General features: G+C 42.8%; 2 protein-coding genes across 3 annotated transcripts in view; both read right to left on the bottom strand.

Annotated features, from left to right (window-relative positions):
- Positions 1 to 2,452: 2,452 nt before the first annotated feature.
- On the bottom strand, positions 2,453 to 16,256 carry TXLNA (taxilin alpha). The gene is made up of 10 exons (XM_033955790.1): positions 16,074 to 16,256; positions 11,843 to 12,166; positions 11,288 to 11,379; positions 7,629 to 7,799; positions 7,176 to 7,370; positions 6,956 to 7,075; positions 6,800 to 6,874; positions 6,614 to 6,706; positions 4,773 to 4,868; positions 2,453 to 3,208 (listed from the first exon to the last, which is right to left on the bottom strand). Exons 1-10 carry the CDS (start codon positions 16,138 to 16,140, stop codon positions 2,969 to 2,971), a joined length of 1,473 nt encoding a protein of 490 aa, XP_033811681.1. The 5' UTR covers positions 16,141 to 16,256; the 3' UTR covers positions 2,453 to 2,968.
- Positions 16,257 to 18,714: 2,458 nt separating this feature from the next.
- KPNA6 (karyopherin subunit alpha 6) overlaps positions 18,715 to 21,095 on the bottom strand; it is a 28,822-nt gene continuing 26,441 nt past the window's right edge. The window contains exon 15 of one of the 2 annotated variants that reach the window (XM_033956114.1): positions 18,715 to 21,052. In XM_033956114.1, the coding sequence (XP_033812005.1) occupies positions 20,865 to 21,052 (188 nt within the window). In that variant the 3' untranslated portion in view covers positions 18,715 to 20,864. The remainder of the gene's footprint in view (positions 21,053 to 21,095) is intronic. The other variant, XM_033956116.1, reaches the window with a different exon arrangement.

Here is a 21,095-nt window from a genome sequence, read left to right as displayed (position 1 = left end):
TCTTTGAGTCATTGCAAGGAGAACTCTTCCCTAGTAATGTAGCCAAAGCCTTTATTTGCATTTAATATGAAAAGGCCATGCCTCTTCCCTCCCACGATGTGCAGTGGTATGGACAAGACCTTACTATGCATCTCTCGCTGTCACTTCAGCAGCCAAATTCAAAGGAAGCAAAACAGGACACTAGCTCTTTAGTATTAAAGGACACGTTTACTAGAAAGATTTTGATTGAAGCCTTTTTTAGTAAAAGCCTCAAGTGTTGGATTGTTAAAAGGTTTTCTTTCTTAACCATCACCTTCCTGAAAGAAATTAGGAGCTTTTCCTGTAGGAAGCTCAGCACCTGCTGCCACCCCTGCAAGAGTTGTGCTGGGATGCTTTGGGACTTTAGTCTGCAAAGAATATACACAGTGTATAAAACACCCATTATTAGAAAAAGTTTTTCAATCAAAGGAAATGGCAAATACACACTTGGAAAAGTACTGATAGTGCCTGCTCCATATACACACATCAGGTGCATCTTCACAAAGTGATTTTTGACATCAGTGCCCTTCTTACAATTACATGTCCCTTAATAAAGTCCACATGTGACATTCAGGGGGGCCACTGCTGCCTCAAAGGCAGTGGACAGCATTCAGAATAATGGCACATCTGCACATATACTAATCACACACGATGGAACATGTGCATGAACTTCCAGAATAGCACTTAAGCACTTTGAGGCAGCAGTGGCCCCCCTGAATGTCACATGTGGACTTTATTAAGGGACATGTAATTGTAAGAAGGGCACTGATGTCAAAAATCACTTTGTGAAGATGCACCTGATGTGTGTATATGGAGCAGGCACTAGCAGTACTTTTCCAAGTGTGTATCTGCCTCAAAGGCAGTGGACAGCATTCAGAATAATGGCACATCTGCACAGATACTAATCACACACGATGGAACATGTGCATGAACTTCCAGAATAGCACTTAAGAATTAACGCTAGCAGTCCATAAAAGACTGTAGGTCCCATCTCAGGCACATGCCCCTCACTAGCTGATGGACTCCATTCTTGAGCACCAGAAACCACCTATAAAGCAACAGACAACAGCACCAGCAAAAAGCTAGGTCAGTTGTGCATGTTGTCAGTGGTGGTGGGAGACTCAGCCAACTCAGGACAGTGCCTCATTCTGACAACAAGCTGAACTTTTCAACCACCCACCTGCTGAATTCATTTCAGTACATTCTCAGCAGCCCTACCACACCATTAGGATATACAAGAGCCCATTGCCAGAGCTGTAATCTCAAGATTTTCACCATAAATAATATCACCATAGCTTTGTTTTAATCAGACACTTCTCCCTCTGTATTCGCGGTTTTTAGCTTGCTGGCTCCTCTCCCCAAATGACGGCAGCTTGCATAGACAAAATTGCCGATTCCCAGCACTTTCTTCACTGTGTTTTGTCTCTCCTTCGGGAAAAGACCAGGTCTCCCACCATGTTTTTTGCGGTTTCTAATAGAAAACAGCAAATAACATATGAAAAAGCTATTTGCGGGTTTTCTGTATTCGCGGGCCTGTTAATCCCCTAGCACAGTGAATACGGAGGAAGAAGTATATGTACTAATTGTTAGGTCAGCCAATTCTAATGGTTGCTCCAATCATGAACAAAAAGAAAGGCAAGGGAGGCATCTTTTCAATCAAGTCTTTATTTGAATCAAATAGTCCCAACAAGGATCCCAGGTTCAGCGTATAAAAAAACCACCTTCCTAAGGGACACAATGCAAGTATACACTCTGTTAACAAAGTGAGGCTAAGCCCCAGATGCTGACTATTTGATTCAAATAAAAGACTTGATTATTGGTTGAAAAGACACTTCCCTTGCCCTGCTGTGTTTGTGCATATCCTAAGGCAAGGGATGCTTCTGTTTGCCAGTCTGCTCCCATCATGAATAAGATTTAGAGCCCCTAACTCTGCTTCTTTGCTCTGAGCTGTTGATCTCACTCCACTGCTGCCAAAGCCATACTAGCTGAGCCAGAGGTTGCTCCTGCAGCGGAGAGCATCTGTCTGTTTACTCTTGCTGCCAGAAGAGGATTAAAAAAGGCTGACGATCTGGCAAGCTGCAACTGAGAAGAGCACATTTTTACCCAGGCCGGTGCCTTCAGTCCATTTAGAGAATAGACTTCATTCAAGACAAGCAACAGATGCAGCTGGCCCCAGCAACTTTGACTTCCAGAGATTTTAATTCAAAGCAACAGCACATCCGAGTCAGGGCAGTACTACTTACCTAGCTCATGTTCTCAACAAAATCCTGTGGCCATACTCAAAATTAATGTGCAGGAAGCAGCAATATGGGAGATAGAATTATATCCGATTCAAATAATGGTTTTGTTTTATCCCCTCGCCCCTTGTGGATTCTCACGAGATGGGAAATGGGAGGGGTTAAAGGGAAAAATGAAAATCACAGACCTTCTGTTGTACTGTTATAGACAATGTTACAAATTAGGTGTATTGTTTAATTGTATCCCTTTGTGAAAAATAATACATTAATTAAAAAATTAATATGCAAGAGCAGATCTGCATATTGATTTGACATCCGAAAAACTGAGTTGAGAACCATTGTTCTGTGCCCACTGTTAGCCAGAATCTCTCTGCCTTTTTTTAGTTGCTTCTTAAAAATAGATACAATTGTCACACACATGGCTGAAAGATCAGCAGCAGTCCATCCCACTCATCCCATCACTCGCACTCACTTTTATTCTCTTAACATTAAAATGAATACAGAAAACAGCCAAGCAAATACAAACCTATAAAAACCCATTCTGCCTACTAGCAAAGAAATGTGCCTTCCGTGGTTACCTCCATCTACCTTTTTATAGATTGAACCATTGCCCAACATCTCAGACAGGCAGGAGAATGAGCCAGGTGGTAGCAGCCTTTGCAGTGTTTGAAATGATAGTTCCTGGAATAAAAACAGCCATGCGCACAGCAGCTTTAGGACACAGTAACCTCGGCCAGTTCTTCTGGCACAGGGTGAGGAACAGTGCCTGCACACACCGTTTCTACAGCTTCTTCCTCTGCCCAACTCTCTTGTGGAGCCTGTGGGCTGGGGGTGCTTAGATTCTGCACTCTCTTATTGAGGTCATTGCGTTCTGTCTGTAGGGCCCGGCACAGCTTCTCCAAGCGCTGGATTTTTATCTGCAAGCCTTCCTGTTCTTTGTCCCGAAATGTTTTCTGCCAGGCACAAAGAAAATACCATCAGAATTAAGAAATATTTTTTCACTAGCAAAAGATTTAAAACCTATAACAGGAAAAGCATTAGTACAAATGATGACACCGTGTACAAGCCAGAGACAGTCACCCCTCCCCCAGTCTTCATGAATAAAATTCAACAAATCACCCAGTAACAAGCCAGTAAAGATGCTACATACTAGTCTAAGATCCTGCTAGCTTTGTGGGGAAAGTCTTTAAATTGACCACCTATCACACTGGAAGAGCCAAGAGGATACAGCTAACTAGTAGATTCTCATAGGATTCATGACTCAACTAGCAGTTTTTTAACCCAAGAAGGATCAGGGCTTTTTTTTTCCAACTCCATCGGCTGGCAGGGGGGCAAAATACATCTGTTTGGATTAGTATGGTATAATAAATGATAAAGAAAACAAAATAAAAGTTACTGTCTAAAACTGAAAAGCACAGTCTATTCATGCATTCTTTGCAGATTCTAAAACCTTTTCTTGGATCAGTACAGGGTTTCTATGGGTCATTAGGTAGAATAGTTTTTTGTTACTTGTAAATTTTCCATTTTATACCTGCTAATTTTCTTTCCTTGAATGGCTCTAGACCATTCTCAATGACCTTTTACCAGCAGAGGGGAGGGGGGGGGGGGGACGACGACACCGAATAGTTAAACTCTGGAAGGCGTTGCCAGAGCTTGTGGTAAAAGCGAATAGCACAGCTGGTTTTAAAAAAGGGTTGAACAAATTCCTGGAGGAAAAATCCAGAATCTGTTATTAAGACATGGGGGAAACCTTTGCTTGCCCTGGATCAGTAGCATGGAATATTGCTACTCTTTGGGTTTTGGGCAGGTACTAGTGACCTGGAATGGCCACTGGGAGAACAGGCTACTGGGCTTGATGGACCACTGGACTGACCCAGTAAAGCTATTCTTACGTACTAAGTGACTTCACCTTATTAGGTCCTATGAAGCCCTGGGGTGGAGATGAGACTAAAGAACAGAAACCAATTCTTTGCTTCCTTTTCTGGTCTCTTCTGCTTTTTATTTTACCTGGATTTGGCAAACTCTGCTTCCAGTAAAATTATTTCTCATCATCATTCGAGTTAGATGTTGATTTTCTATATGTGCTGCTGAAGGGTAACATAAGGCCTGCAGTGTCTGCTCCAGCACATACACACACACACACTTAAGAGAGACTGGCTGGAACAGAAGACAATTGCTCTGCCTGCCTTCTTCTCCTGACTCCCTGCAGTTTGCCTTGAGGAAAGAGGCAGTAAGGAGTTGCATAGTGGTTAGAACTACAGCCTCAGCAGTTCAAACCCACACTGCTCCTTGTGACCCTGGGCAAATCACTCAAATCTCTATTGCCCCAGGTCCATTAGATAGCCCACAGGACAGACAGGGAAAATGCTTGAGTAGCTGATTGTAAACCGCTTAGATAGACGGTATATAAATACCTATATAAATAAAAATAAAATAAATGGAGACCTGCATGTCCATAGTCAGCAATACCAAAACTGCAATGTCAAGAGATCCTCAGTTTCTGGACTCAAAGCTCACCTCTTCAGCCATTTCCAGCAGGGTCTTGTTACTGCTCTCCCATCTTGAACGATACATGCTGCTTTCCTTCTCCAGTTTCTTGATCTTTTTTGTCATCTAGAAACCCAGTAATCAATTTCAGACATGGACTTTCTCATATCCCCCCACCCCAAGTCAGCATGATAGCTCGAGCAATGTTGTTTGAGCCTTGGCTACTGCAAAGATAGACATTTTGAGAACTAGGTGTATAAGCGGGACTTCAATTGGAACTTACACATGCAAGCGCGCTATCCACCATGCACTATTCTGTAAGTGAGGTATTAGGCTGTATCGCCAAGCGACACATGCAATTTACAGAATACTGTTAGTCACTTAGGTGCATCAACATGTTAACTATTGAGCTTGTGGAAGTGGGCACACCAACAATTCAGCAGGCCAAAGTGTCTTTTGGTATTATTTGAGGAGCATTCAGATATTAGAGACTTACTGAATGCCCTCTTACAGCCTAATTCTTTGTGTGAAATTAAGATCTTAGCAAGCAATTATCAGCGCTAATGGGAATTAAACTTTTATGCATGCAAGGTTCCAAAAAAGGAGGCGTAGCCACGGAAGAGTCACAGGCAGATCTGGGGTGTTCCTGAAATTAAAACAAGGACAAAACAGGGGAAACAAAACCACAACCTCAAAAGCACAGAACAAAAGTGGAATTGTCCCAATCAGAATGGTGCACAACAAAAAGACCTTTCAACTCACCTGATAAATCCAAATGCCTTTTTATTCATCCAAAATTCATAAAATGACTCTGCGACTCGACATGCACATGTTTCGGCCCAAATGGCCTGCCTCAGGAGTCCTAATGAAAATCAGAGAGCTGTGACTCTTGGGTCTATAAAACCATAATATCTTCCAATTGAGTAGATGGGATTTACAATGAGAGTAGAAATGGATATGTTCAAAGACTCACGATCAAATATTTGATGGGAATGAAATAAGATATGTGCGGTTCATATGCAATATACAAGATGAATCAAGTTCTACTTATCTGAGTGACCCACATTTGAAGTCTGGTTTTGATCTGACATTACTGGATAAAAGATTATACGAAGGCTCAACATTTTGGAAGATATTGTGGTTTTATAGACCCAAGAGTCACAGCTCTCTGATTTTCATTAGGACTCCTGAGGCAGGCCATTTGGGCCGAAACATGTGCATGTCGAGTCGCAGAGTCATTTTATGAATTTTAGATGAATAAAGGCATTTGGATTTATCAGATGAGTTGAAAGACACTTTTTGTTGTGCACCATTCTGATTGGGACAATTCCACTTTTGTTCTGTGTTCCTGAAATTTACACAAAGGGGTACAGAATAAAGAGCTGCCCCTAGTCAGGCTGCTGGGCACGATGGTCTGATCCAGCAGTGACAATTCTTATGATTCCCACAGCCCAGCACTATTTTTTCAGCATCAATTGTAGAATCCAGTCCAGTGACCACAGCATCCAAGATGAGGGAGTCCTAGTCATTGTACAATAGTGACACCTAGAGGCTAGACTGGATTTCAGCTTATAGGCCCCCAGCCAAGGGCCGCTACAACGATGGCTGGATCAGAGGGAGGTAGGGAGAAGATTAAAATTATGAAAAACCCAAACAACTGCAAATTTAACTTGAAAACCAGATGCTGGTGGAAAAGGTCCAATTGATCATCCCAATCTATCCATTTGTACATGCTTACTGTGCTTTGAACCACACACCTTCCTAAGTAACATTAACAAGGTTTCATTATTTCAGTTTGACCAGCATCTCCTACTTTTCAATAGCACAGCTGTTGCTTAAGGTCCTCCAGGCCAAGCAGAAGCACTAGTTACCTTTTCCATTTCTTGTTTGAAGGTGGTGAAGACCTCATTACTTTTGGAAAGCGTGTTCTGAAACTCTTCAAACTTTTCTGTGTAGAGCGCCAACTGGAGACAGAAAGAGAGAAGAAACGGAAGGACTCGGGCTCAGTGAGTGAGCTTGTACTGCTTAGCAGCCAGTGGTCCTCAGCTCAAGCTTACCTGCTGCTTCAGGTGCGTCTCTCGCTGCTTCATCAGCTCACACATTCGCTGCGACTCTACTGCTTCCTTCAGCAACTGGAAGGAGAAAGGGAAGCTTCACTATCAATTCTCCAGCTCCAACAAACTAACTGGACGTTACGAGAACATGTGACTTACAAAGTCCTTCTCTCGCTGGTGCCTCTCCTCTGCCTCCTTCAGCATCTCCTGTGCCTGCTGCAGCTTTGCGTCCACCAGTTGTTGCTGCAGATCTTTGTGTTTAAACACTTTATCAATGTGCTAGAATGTGAGAAACCAAACAAAGCCCTTAGTGTTACTTAGCCGACGCTGTGTGTGGAAGCAGCGTGGCTTAGGAAAAGCTTTCTCAGGCGCTTCCTACCTCCTCTCGTAGCTCATACTGCTCAATGAGTTTCTTCAGCCTTTCAGCCAGTTCCAAGTTCTCCTGGCGCAGTTTGGAATTCCGCTCATTGTGCTGCTCCATCTGCACCTGGATGTCATTCAGCGTTACTTGAAAATGAGAGGTCACCTCCTTGCGCTTCTCCTCTTCCTCCCGGGCCCGCTGGACACCTTCCTCCTAAATCCGATAAGGCAAAGTATAAGTGACAAAAGTCCTAAAGTGGTCAAACAGCACAGCTGGATTCCCCCTGTTTGAAATCCAAAGGGTGTGGTATAGATCACATAAATCTTTGACCCACTTCAAGCTGCACAAGATTTTAGCTGCTGGCTATGTTCGTACTTTGTCACTGCTGTATTTTTTTCAGGAGACATTTTTTAAAAAGCCTTTTACTAGCCTCATGTATTTGCATTTTGCTAAATTCTATTGCCAGCTTGCCTTCAGTGTGCGATTGTGTCTCTGCAGCTCACGACACAGACTCTCTAACTTGCTGCGGGCCAGAATGGCTTTGCTGTGCTCACTTCTCAGCTGGTCCTTCTCCACGATCAGCTGGCTCTGTTTCTTCTGCAGGACCCGCATCTGCTTCTGGGAGGCCCTGTGTTCCTCATGCTACCAAGGAAGGAAAACCAGTCAGTCACATTTATAAATATTTTCTTAACTTGTTCAGAACAAAGCAGTTTACAAAGAGAATTTCTAGAAACATGTAAAAAAAAAAAAAAAAAAATCAATCAATCAATAACCCACCATTTTTGGGTTGCAAAGCCTAACTCATCCACACACCACTTAGGTTTCTACTGCAGCCCAGAGCCCTAAATGCTCCTATGAGCACTGAAGCCTTTAGCATCCCTGTCGAAACCTCTATCATGGCTTAGTAAAAGAGGGCCTTTGATTGCACTTTATATTTCTCCTGGAAATCCTCTAGTATAATTAATTGGCATCAAATGCTTAAGTAAAACATTTTCAGATCCGCTTCACCATGGATTAGTTTAGGAAGATCATTCGATAGATAAGTGGACAACCAAAGAGAGGCCTTTTGGGGTCCATTCTCCTGAAGCTGTACTAACCCCCTTTTTCACTAAGGAACGCTAATGCGTCCACAGAATATAATGGACGCGTTTGAGCATTTAGCGCGCCTTAGTAACAGGACCCCTAAATGCGGCATGACCATCTACAGTCCTGCAGCGATCGTGACACTCGCATGTATAAAGAGTAACTAAAGAGAGTAAATAAGACAGCTGTTGAACAGCAGACAGTGGTGCTCATTTTCAAAGCAGATGGACACCTCAAAAATGTCTAAATCCTGATTTTGGAAAGTCTGGAGGTTGTGTTTTGGGTGAGACATCCATGTCTAAAGAGGACATTTTTAGCTCGAGCCGTTTCGGTCACTTCCAAGTTGACTGCGCAGCTAACCACTGGAGGAGTTAAGGCATAAGCCCTCATGAATCGCCAAGTGGTTGCTGTCCCTCTTCCTCTCCCCTGAAAGCAAAACCAGGCTCTGAGCAAAGCAGGATGGGAAACTGAGGGACACAGGTTCAAATCCTAATCCTACTGTAACTCCCTCCAGAAACAGAAAAATACTACCGGTAACCCTGAAGGCCATTGAAATGGCATACATTCAGCCACAGTAGGCATTTTTCTGTTTCTGGAGGGATCACATGTACCACAGCGTAACAGTGGGATTTGAACTTGTGTCCCTTCGTTTTCAGTCCATTGTGGCCATTTTCATACGACCCCCATTTCTAATTTAAACATTTCAGTTTGTACAATGGTTTTCAGGATGGATGTATTTATGAGCAGGAAATCTGGACGTCTTTCTGCTGCACGATGGATTTTTTTTGGGACGTTATGAGCAAGATGCACCAATTCTGACTTAGATGTTCTTTCATAAATGTGTTAACTTTAGTAGCTTAAATTTGATTCTGAAGGAGGGTAGGGTAGGGGAAGGGAGGGAGGTACATATGCTGGTTTGATTTTGGGAGTAATCAGAGCCAATATTTTCCGAGACATTTTATCCAAACATCTGATGGGTTTTGTATGGGGCTAAATACAGGGATGGGAAGGGATGGGGGGTAATGATATTTGGGTATTGTAATTTGGCTGTATCCATATATTTTTTTCAGGAAAAAAAAAAAGTTTGAACAAATTTATTTCTGAAAGTGATGTTTATATAAGGGCATGTTTTAAATTAAAACTGAATTTGGATAAAACTAAGTTCTTTTTGGCAAATCCTAATAACAAGATCATGAATACCTTTTTGAGATTAAATGGGTCAGACCACCCAATTAATTCTACCATCAAAATCCTGGGTGTCATCTTGGACCAAAGCTTGACTTTTGAAGCTCACACTAACTCTCAGGTTAAAAAATGTTTTTTTCACTTTATGGAAACTTCGCACCATTAAACACTACTTTGACTTCTCTTTTCGACTGCTGGTTCAATCTTTGATCTTGAGTATCTTAGACTATTGCAATATTATATACTTGGGATCTTTTAAGAAAACCATCAAAAGAACTGAGAATCGTTCAGAACGCTGCAGTCCGTCTCATCTAGTCTCAAGAAATCAGATCATGTAAGCCCATATTACAAAAAACTACACTGGCTGCCCATGAAAGCAAGGGTCATTTTTAAGTTTGCCTGCCTTTGCTTCAAAACCATAACAGGTTCATCCCCAATCTATCTATCTCATCATTTCGACTTTCCGGGCACAACTTGTACACGTAGCGCCTACTTGGTCGCTTTCCCATCCTTGAAGGGCTGTATCTACAAGAGATTCCGCGATAGAACATTATCATTCCAAGCAGGCAAATGGAATAAATGTTTAACTTTATCTCAAAAACTCTTTCTTACCAAACTTTTAGGAAGTCAATCAAAACATCTCTTTGACTAATTTCTCCGACTCCATTTCTACCATGATGTACTTCTAAAACACTTCCAGGAAAAATTGATTACTCTTACCATGTTAATGTAATTTTGAAAGTTTTTTTATAATAGCGCTGTCTGTATACAGTCTCTTCCTCTGTAAACCGCTCTGAACTGTTTGTGGTATTGCAGTATATAAAAATAAAGTTATTATTATTATATGAAATGATCACATTTGCTGATATCATGAAAGGCTCTAGAGAGAAATCAGCCCTGGGAAGAGGAAGATTAAACATAGCTAAAAGCAGCCGTAAAAGAAAAAAAAAAAAAAAAAAAGTCAACCTTATCACTTTTGCTGTTTTTAAGTTTCTGTTATTTCTCATCCCCATGTAAGTGTGTTAGATTCGGGTGAAAAGAACTCTGGAAAAACAGCAGGATGGGAGCGACTTTCATTTGCCAGCTGATGCTTAACACAGCTTGCAAATTATATGCATGTTATTTGTGACAAGTACCGAAGTGAAATGGGGAGGAACTGTGCATGGTGCCTTTGCACAAGAGCCAAGCAGTAGACGCAGCTTTTGTGTGCAGGGCCGTGATCACTGGAGCTCCAAAGGTTAGCAGCAGCATAAGGGTAAAAATGAAAAAAGCAAACAAACAAAAAAGCCTTCCAGCTGCAGCAAGTCTGGTAGGTTTTGTTTTTCCATGGCGATTTTAGGTGCAGTTGTTAGGCGTGGAACACACACGCACATCAGAATTTAGAATTCAAGCAAACTGCTCAATCAGAGAAATCACTGACAGCTCAGACCTGCCAGAAAAGTTTGCATGGGAAAAAGTGAGCGTACCCTGCTGCTCATTTTAATACTAAAGAGCTGCTTGTAATACATTGCCACCATGATCGGACAATCCTTTTGTGCATTGGAGGCTGAGCTAACTTGCAAGTAAGACTGGCTACAACCAGTCTCTTTTGAGCATCGGGGCCTAAATGTCTGAGCAAAAGGAAGTAACTTCAGTTCATTCGTCAAGCTCTCAGTGTTGTATTTGGCTTTCAGCAGGATGCAGGAACCTCCACTGACTACATATGGGAGATGGGCAGAAAAGGGGAAAGGCCGCACATGAAGACAGATAAAAGAAGTCATCTCGAAGGTGAGGGGTCACAGAAGCAAGAGGAACTGGAGAGCAGGGTGGAGGGAGCAGTCTGCTTTGAGCTCCTTTGAAAGGAGAGGGGAGGCAGCTCTTACCAGTTCAGCATACTTTTTGCACAGTGCAGCCAGTTTCTCCTCTGGGGTGCTCAAGGTATTCAGGGTTTGCATTAACAGGGTGATCTCTTTTCCTATAACATAAAGACAATGTTCTTGTCAGAGCCATAGTACAAAGAAGGCTGCTGTCGACAAGTAGCTTGTGGCACTTACGAATCTATCGGCCTACGTATGAGCTACTGGGCATCTGCTAAGCAACTTGGATAAAGAAAATACAACCTAGATCATGGGAGAGCTGGGTCAGTATCAGTAGGCTCGTTGGGGCCAGGAACTGCAAAATAAGGTAAGAAGGAGTACATGAAAGGCACATATAGGGAGCACGAGGTTCTAGAATCACTGGGTCAAGAACAACAGGTTAGTGATGGACAGGAACCAAGCAAGAAGAGCAAAGATCTGGGAGGCCAAAGATTCAGGTTGCAGAGTGTGTGTGTGTGGTGGTGGTGGTGGTGAATAAGCGCAGGACCCGGGAGAAAATATACATAATTGATTGAGTGTGGACAGACTAACCGAATGGCTATTAAGTTAGCAAACCCCTACCCAGACCCTTTGCTTTCTTCTTCTCCTGTGTCCGTTTCTGGTCCCTCTCCTGGGTTCTATCCTCTTCCACATTTGTGTCTCCCTTCAACCCATCTTTTTCCCCATTGATTTGGGTACATTCAGGCTCTTGCTCCCCATTTCTTGGGGACTCATTTAGGCACTTCTCTGCATCATCAGGTTCTGTGGGCTCGCTCTGGCCAGTGTCCTCTGTCGTAGCTTCTTGGTTGGCATCAATACAGTATGTATTCAAAATGTCTTCAAGCTGCCTGCTCAATTCTTCTGATACATCACAGGCTGTAGGCTGGGAACATGCTGTTTCTTCCCCTGTAAATGGAGAAAAGCAGGCACATACTTTGTTAGTAGACGGGACCCATTAACCCCACTCATCCACTCCACCCAATTGACTTCCAGTGCAACCTCCCTCATTTCTTCACAACCAGACAGCATTTGTGGTTACCCCAGGCTTTCTTGAAGTCCGTTACTGATTTTAGCCTTGCCACTCCTGGTGGTGGAGGGAAGAGTGTCACACCCCCTATCCACTAGCCCCAAGCAGAAGTAGCAGCAATGTAATCTCTATCCCTTGAGTCTAAGTGCCGTGTCTATGTTGATTGGCTCACTAGGAATTTAATACTGCCAGCAAACACCACCACCATCAAGTCCACAATATTAACAGACAGTTCCTGCATTGCAGAGTTTACATTCTGTTCAAAACAGAGAGAAGAGTCAGTTCAAGAAATGTTTAGATCAAAGCCATGGCTTAAGATTGAAAAGCAGGCATCAGCTGTGGCTTTCCTAAGTCTACCTTAACAATTTATGGACCTTCCTCCAGAAACTTGTCCAACTGCTTTTTCTACATCCTCTGGCAACAAGTTCGAGCTTAATTAGATGTTGACTGAAAAAAATACATTTCCCTTGATTTGTTTTAAATGTTCAGCTTCATGGAGTAGCCCCTAGGCTTTTGTGTTTGTTCACAGAGTAAAACAATTTATTCCTATCTAGCTGTCACACTCCACTGTCATATGTCCAAACACCTTTAGTCTTTCCACGTAGGGAACTTGTTCCATCCTCTATTGTTTTTGAAATGCATCTCAAGTATCATGTATAATTCTGCCCACAGTATTTGCATTTGGACAGAAGTGTAAACTGTACATGATCAAAACAGCCATGTCAAAAAGAACAGAATAAACTCCTCATGAGCTGCAGCACCTGTATGCAAAATTCACACTAAGTGGGAGAGCAATGAAGTGTTTTTGACCAAACAGAACATAACGCTGAGGTCAGGAAAGGCAGCGCAACAAATTGCTTTTCTTAAGGTCTCCAAATGATTTGAAAACATGCATTACATAACATAACGAATGGTGAAACGACTGATGTTTGCAGGCTTTTTTTCATATTTGTATAGCCTACTACAACACAACCACTGAAGCACTCAATTGCGCCCATGTTACATTCTGTGAAAAAGGACGTTATGTGATTTGGTCATTGTGTGAATATTTAGTACCGACAAGAAAATGCAGCGTTCCCCCCTCCATCCCCGAACAAACACCACCAAGCCCCTCCCGGACCCAGAGGAGGTTCCCACTCACTCTTGCTCTTTCAGCAATGAAATTGGCTGCAGAGACTTCCAGTGGCAGGAGCGAGTGGGAATCACTTCTGCCCCAACGTGCCACTAGACCACCAGGGAAACAAGGTAGGCCTGGGGTCCTTCCTCTGGGTCTGACAGGGAGGGGGGAACATTGCCTTTTCTTGTTGGGGGGGGAGGGTCCATGGACATTGTTCAGAATGGTGGTATGCGGCACATGCATTTGCTATCTCTTATATACTAAGACACTTCAACGCCTAAGGCAGGCAGATTGCCTGCCAAAACATGGTTCTATGTGGAGTTGTTTGCTTTTATGTCCTGTCCTATAACTGCTTTTGGTATTAAGCTTACTTTCGTGTGTGTGTTTTTTACATATTAAACATTTTAATCCATCTCTCTCTCCCCCTTTCCCAAGAAGAGTGGACTGCTTTCACTTTACACTGCAAACAACCGACTGCCTCCTGCACTTCAATGAAACCAAACAAGAAAACTTAGCCAGCAAACACTCAATTTTCTGCTTTTCTCTCCCCCTTGCTTCAACATATCTGTAAATGACACTTGGCATCTATTCTCCCATCAGAGAGCTGCCTCTCAGGGTTTTCAGCTTCAAACTCACAAACACTTGTCAACCAGATTGCTTCCGATTCTACTTCTCTGCTCTTCTTCCCCTCTCTGACCTCTCTCTAGCTGCTGAAATTGCTTCTCTTATGCCTAGATGTGGGCCTGGCCACTGTGACGAGCTACTACTCAACCCAGCCTTAGGGGAGCTTCCATCAAGCCCATGCTGGCATCTAGGAATTCTCCAGCCTGAAACAAATCTTGCATATACTTTTTTCCAAAAAGGGAAAGCTTTGGCCCCAATATTATTTCATGAATTTTTGGCTCCTTTGGCCACATTAATTCAAGATTTGGGTCTTCATGCACTCTATTATGCTGACAATATATAATTGGAATGTATTTTTGCAAGAAAAGATGCAAAGCAATTTAGGAAAAAAAAAAAAGCTATTTTGGATCTCCGATTCTTCTCTTCATTTATCTCAATGATTGATGACCAGCCTGTTGCATTTTGTCATACATTTACATCTCTGGATATGAGGTATATATGTTGTCGTTTTCAACATCTCTCTAAAATAGTGCAGATCTATTTATAGTAAGGTGTGTGATCAAAAAATATGGTGAATGTTTAACTAAGAGAGCAACAAAAAGAGGCACTGGAGATGTTGCAGCCAACTAATAGATTCAAGTCTTTTATTTGAAAATAAGTCACTAAAATGTGTAAAAACAAAGTCCCGACTAGGATCCAAGTTTCGGTGACAGCATCAAACGTGTTGGTGCCTCTGCTTCACAAATGAGGCAGAGACACCGACACGTTTGATTCTGTCCCCTGAGAAAGGGGACGTTGTCGCCGAAACTTGGATCCTAGTCGGGACTTTGTTTTTACACATTTTAGCGATGTCTTTTCAAATAAAAGACTTGTATCAATTAGTTGGCTGCGACATCTCCAGCGCCTCTTTTTGTTGCTCTCTTCACAGTAGTTTGAGGCTTTGTTCTCTAAAATGTAAAAAAAAATAAATATATTATTACAGTAACAGACACTGCCATTAGTCCCCCCTCAAAATGAACACACTTCTCCCAGTTCTGGAAGTCCACTCCGCTGTGAAGCCAAGAAACAACTATACATCCCTGCAGGAAGATCTGTCCAAATAGAAGCAGCTCCTTCATCCCCTGCCTTTGGAACCAACTGCCTGCCCAGATAAGATCACAAGACTCGCTGATGACTTTCCAGAAAACAGGGAGGACCCATCACGGATAACCTCCTCCTAGCTCCCCTTCCTTATCTCACAAGAGAATCTCGCACCTGAACTTCGTTTCCCCCCCCAGTCAGAGGTTGCAAACTCAAAAAACACCACGAACACCTTCTCTCACATCAAGCAGCCTTATGGAGCAAAGACCTAAAACAATTGCTCTCGCCCTCCACTTTCGAGGAATTCAGGAAGCGCCTAAAAACATACCTAGTCCTGAAGTACCTGGACAACTGACCCGCACATCTCTCTCATTAACGGTTTTCTTGACCTACTTCTCACTCTCTTCAGGTCACTCATTTTGTACCTCTTGTAATCTTTTGTAAACCGCATAGAAGTTCACGGTATTGCGGTATATAAACTGTTATTATTATTATTTCGGTCCTGCCACTCTCCTGTTCCCTCCTCCCCCATCTCTAACCTCCTCACCTGTCTCTTCTTCAAACGCCTATAACTTTATTGTGAATGGGAGAACGGGCTAGAAATGTAAAGAAATAGACCAAACCAAGCGAGTGTCTTTAGTTGTGTCGTAGTTAGTGGCTGCCTCGATGTCCTGGTTAGTTTGCGTTTGGGAAGAGCCAGATCCGGTGAATGAAGTGGGTGAGGAAACACTTCACGCTTTGATTGGACAGAACTTGGCTTCGCATTTTGACCTTTTTCTCATAAATAAACCCTCCTAATAGTCAGCGTTGTCTGAGCACAAACTCAGCTTAGGGCTCTTCGGCTTGGCAAAGAGACGGGGGCAGAGGATAGGACGAGTTCCTGGAGGAAAAGTCCGTGGGGGGGGGCCGCTCTTCTGAGCTCCATTTGCATAGCGCCAAACGCCCCCTAACCCGGCCCGACTCACCCGCCTCCTCTTGGCGTCCGGGCGGCGGAGGCGCCGCAGCCCGACTCTCCGTGTCCTGGTTCTTCATGGTGCTCCGCTGCCAAAGCCGCCCTCCCGCCGCCGGCCCCGCCAATTTCCTCTTCCGGCGCCGCGCGCCGCCCTCCGGAAACGGGAAGTTGCCTCCCGCTGACGCACTGGACCTGGCGCCGGAAACAGGAAGTGCTAGAGGGGGGGGGGTTCGTCCATTTTCTAGCCCCTTCTCCCGGGGGAGCTCAAACCGATTCAGGAAGCGATTCACACCTTCAAATACTACTCGAAGGAAAATGGTCAAAGCAGAGGTGGAGGGGTGGGAGACTCAAGAGTAGAGAATGACACGGTGACAAAATTTGTCACCGTTCCCGTCCCCGCGGATAACCGTGGGAAATAACCCCATATCCTTTTCTAGTGTCTATTTCAACCTCAGTCCTTCTATACCAGCATTCTTCAAAGCAAAGCTTGTGGGTCAGTGGTTGTGGCCATTCATACTCTGATTCTTCCCGCTCTCCTTAAAGAATGAAATGAAGATGGTTTACCGCGGTTATCCGCAGGGACGGGAACGGTGATGAATTTTGTCACTGTGTCATTCTCTACTCAAGAGCAATGTTAGGAGGCCTGGAATGAGGTGGTGGAGAGGAAAACGGTGACTGAACACAGAGGATCTAGAATCAGAAAATAAGATTAAATATTGAACTAAGGCCAGGACTGGGCAGACTTGCACGGTCTGTGCCTGTATATGGCCGTTTGGTGGGGGATGGGCTGGGGAGGGCTTCAGTTGCTTGGAGGGTGTAGATGGGCTGGAGTAGGTTTTGACGGAGATTTCAGCAGTAGGAATCCAAGCACAGTACAGGGTAAAGCTTTGGATTCTTGCTCAGAAATAGCTAAGAAAAAAAAATAAATAAAATTTAAATTGAATCAGGTTAGGCAGATTGGATGGACCATCAGGTCTTTATCTGCCATCATCTACTATGTTACTGATGTTCATTGGACCTTCCCTGCTGCGTCATCATTTAGAACAGTGGTCTCAAACTCAAACCCTTTGCAGGGCCTCAAAAAAAATTGTTAATGTCTTATTAAAGAAATGACAATTTTGCATGAGGTAAAACTCTTTCTAGTTTATAAATCTTTCCTTTTGGTTCAGTCTTAATAATAATATTGTCATTTATAGCTAAAGAGACATATGATCAAGAAACTCTTTTATTTTACTTTTGTGATTATGATAAACATACCGAGGGCCTCAAAATAGTACCTGGCGGGCCACGAGTTTGAGACCACTGATCTAGAAGCAAGGAGATCTTGGATTCGCTACAGGAAGAATTGTTTCAGCAATTAGTAATGGAATAGAACTATTCTGGACTTAGTACTTAGGAAGTGTTTCTGAGGTGACGGTGGGTGATCATTTGGCATCTAGTTATCACAGAATGATGAGGTTCAATATTAGAATGAGGGAGGATAGAACTTACTCAAATTTAACCTTCAAAAGAACTTTGTCAAGATGGGAACAGCTGAACAAAGTAAAAAAGCAGTGAGCAAAACTGAAAGGAGCTATTCTAAAGGCAACAAACCTTTATGTTAGGAAAGTATGTAAAGGTAAAAAAAGAAAAGGCCGCTTTGTTTCTCAAATGTAGTAGCTGAAAAGGTGAAAGAAAAAAGGTTAAACTTCATAGATTACAAGGCATCATGGAAAGAGGAAGACAGACAAAAATATGTGGAAAAGCTACAAAAAGCAAAGATAAAAGGAAGAAAAGATAACTGGTATGGTAATGTAAGTGATAGGAACAAGTGTCAAAATGGCATAGTGAGGGTAAACGGGACAAATATGCAGAAACCAATAAGGATGAACTGCTTAACATTCATTTCTGTTCTGTATTCATGGATGAAAGACCGGGGGTAGGATTGCTGAAAATGAATGCAATAGTAGCTATGATTTTGAATATTTGGCATCGTAGCATTTCTTGACTAAATTTTTACCCAACAAATTGCCCAAAATTTGATTTAATCACATGGTTATTTATATGCTAGCTGATCACCCGACATCGCCTGGATATTTATTTATCCCAATCATGTTGTTTTCGATCATTTTTACATGTCACTCCCTTCCCACCCCCACAGTATTTTTTTCACAGATAGTAAGTCATATGTATACCAAGTTTGGTTGAAATCTGTCCATGCGTTTCAGAGTTATGCTGGAACATACATACACACACACAGATACATCCAATTTTATATATATATATATATATATATATATATATATATATATATATATATATATATATATATATATATATATATATATATATATATATATATATATATAGATGGCGATTCAGTGTAGGATGGGCATCAATGTGAACTCCACTAATATGGAACCTGAGGATGTTTTACTGGTCAGACTGTATAATACATATCCTGCAAACAACAGGATGGTTGGATAGGCTGGAGTAAGCTTGGATGGCAACTTCAACATTTGGAACCTAGGACAATAGCAGACTTTAATCTACGGCCCAGAAATATCAAAGAGACAAGTTAATCTAATTATGTATTTTTTAATGGGTATAACTTATGGGCAGACTGGATGGACCATTCAGGTTTTTATCTGCCATCATTTACTATTTTACTATGTAGTACATCTGGAAAGATTCTCAGAAGGGTTCTGGTGGCGCTGCTCTCTCATCTTTTCAATGCTTCTTTAGAGTCTGGTGTGGTCCCAGGTGCTGTGCTGTCTTTGGTAGTTGAGGAACTCTCCAGGCAGCCGTGGTTTCCAAGAGGATCAAAGCTCTTGCCTAAACATATATGGAGAGATCTATGGACCTAGTGCAGGTAGGCAATTATGGCTGGGTGGAGGTCCAAGACATTGAACAATTGCAAATATTCAGTTAAATGGGTGACATCTTGACCTTCCATAGCCCTCTAAAAGGCTCCCCCTAAGCAATGGTTAGCCCCACTCCTGCTCCTCTTGAGTCACATCTGTCTATTGCACCAGATCAGCTAGCTCTCCTGCTCTTCCTTATCTAAGAATTGACATACCTTCTCCCAAATACTTTCAGTAGCTTCGCCATAGCTGCAGACCCATGCGTGGCTCCCAGCCCAATTACAGATAAGGGACCAAAGCCACTCATCAACACTTACACAACTTCTTTCTTCCAGGCACTGATACTGTTGCGCCCCCTCCCCTGTGCCAGAAGTAAGTCACTAAGAAAAAGTAGACAACCAGTTCTCTTTCCTCAAACCTACCCAGATCCTGGCAAACCCCAGGTCGATCGAGGCCTCCAAGAAAGGAAGTCTAATTCCCTTAAAGCACAGGTGCTCGATCCTGTCCAATTCTCTGGATATGCAAATCTAGCTGAACCATATCTATTGTGGGTGTGCTGAAAAGCTGACAGGCTGTGTGTGTCCTGGAAATTGCCCCATGAAAGAAAAACACAAGTGTAGAAAACAAAACCAAGGACGAAACATTCCATTTAAACTCATTTTTGGTTTAATGTAAATTGTTTACTCTTCCTTCCCGCTACCTAAATGTTAAGGAGGCAGCTGCAGACTTCTTGCTGCACAAATTGCAGCAGCTCAGAAGATAGACAGGAAGGTATTCTACCACTTCCAAACATAAATGGAGATACTCTTCTCAGCTCCTTAATGTTGCCTGGAATCCTCACTTTCCCCTTCAAGAAAGGCATCCCATCATTCACTTTGGCTATGCTGTTTCCATCTCCTGCAGGCTCATTTTTCTGTAGTTGGATACTTTACTCCCAATGCAAAAAATGCATTTCCTCCCTCTCTATCCAAGACACTTCATTAACCAAAACCCTTGCTTGAGTCTCCTGGATGAAGCATGTTGTGGATATGACACCTCTGAAACCCATTTAAGACAAATTTGATATAATATAAAAATACATAGACTTTTTTTTGGGGGGGAGGGGGGTTGAGAAGAGAGTAAAGAGGATTGGCCATTAAATATCCACGCTGTAACCAGTGGCAGGGAGAAAGCCACAACCAATGCCTCGGATACTAAAAGCAGTAAGGAACACAGCAAGCCAATGCTCTCCAAGAAGTCCCTCCCAGGAAAACCCAAAAATGTATTCAATGCAATTCAAGTAAACACTAGCAGGTTATTTTTCTTTTTTATCAACTCAGGAGCTGTACAAAGGTAAGTCACACTTACGAGATGGGTGCTGGGCTTCCTTCCCACCCAAACAGTTCACACTTGCTGGGGGTACTCCAAGTACCATGAACCTCTTGAAGCAAAGTCCCAAGAGTGAAGCCTTAGCAACACAGCCAAGAAAGGCTGACCTTTGGGTTCAATTTCTTTATAGTGGACCTATGTTTTAAATATCAAAATAGCAGTTTTGTTAACAGAAAAAAAAAATAATAACCAGACACAAAAACTTAGCACTGTGAAGACTTTTGTGAGAAACCCAAATCTTGTGCACAGTTTTTCCCCAGTAGATCTCCAGTTTTCTTACTCTTGATTCAGTTGTACAGTATTTGACACAGCTCTTGGCCTTCAGAAAGGCCAAGCCTGGGACTATCCACAGGAAGCTCAAGCAGCCTTATAACAAAATGTGCAATAAGGGAGGAAAAATAACTGAAATGGAGGTAAAGGCCAAGTGTTTGGAAGGACAGCAGCCAGGTTTGACTTCCTGCCAGTATGCAATCCAAACCTCAACGAGACTGAGCCAGTGGCCTAACACACCGCCCGCCCGAGCTCAGGCAGTAGCAGGCAAACGAAGCTTGTTCCATCCAGGTGCAACAGAGATTTCATTCCCGTTATATGCATTAGAGCTGGAAGCCCTCCATGGGGGCTTCAGGCTCCTGAAAAATAAACTGCTGCTGGGTTTCATTCACTTGTGGGGCCAAATTAGAGTCCTCTTCTTCTACCCCAAAGTAATGCTCGATCAGATCAAAAGCCTTCTGGTAGATCTCCTGATTCTCATGGCTCTGCAGGAACTCTATTTTATCCAGACCTTCAGGAAGACAGAGAAAGGAAAGTGGCATGTAGCTATACTG

This window comes from Geotrypetes seraphini, chromosome 8 (genome assembly GCF_902459505.1).
Source record: "Geotrypetes seraphini chromosome 8, aGeoSer1.1, whole genome shotgun sequence".
NCBI lineage: Eukaryota > Metazoa > Chordata > Amphibia > Gymnophiona > Dermophiidae > Geotrypetes > Geotrypetes seraphini.
Note: the sequence above shows the minus strand (reverse complement) of the source record. Positions and strands in the feature narration are given on the sequence as shown.

What these genes read in the sequence shown, in the direction of transcription:
- TXLNA (XM_033955790.1), bottom strand. Translation starts at nt 16,140, where the DNA reads ATGAAGAACCAGGACACGGAGAGTCGGGCTGCGGCGCCTCCGCCGCCC. An exon ending in CGGACGCCAAGAGGAGGCGG is followed by an intron (nt 12,167 to 16,073) that starts GTGAGTCGGGCC and finishes CTCCATTTACAG; the next exon opens with GGGAAGAAACAGCATGTTCC. An exon ending in GCAAAAAGTATGCTGAACTG is followed by an intron (nt 7,800 to 11,287) that starts GTAAGAGCTGCC and finishes CTTCCTTGGTAG; the next exon opens with CATGAGGAACACAGGGCCTC.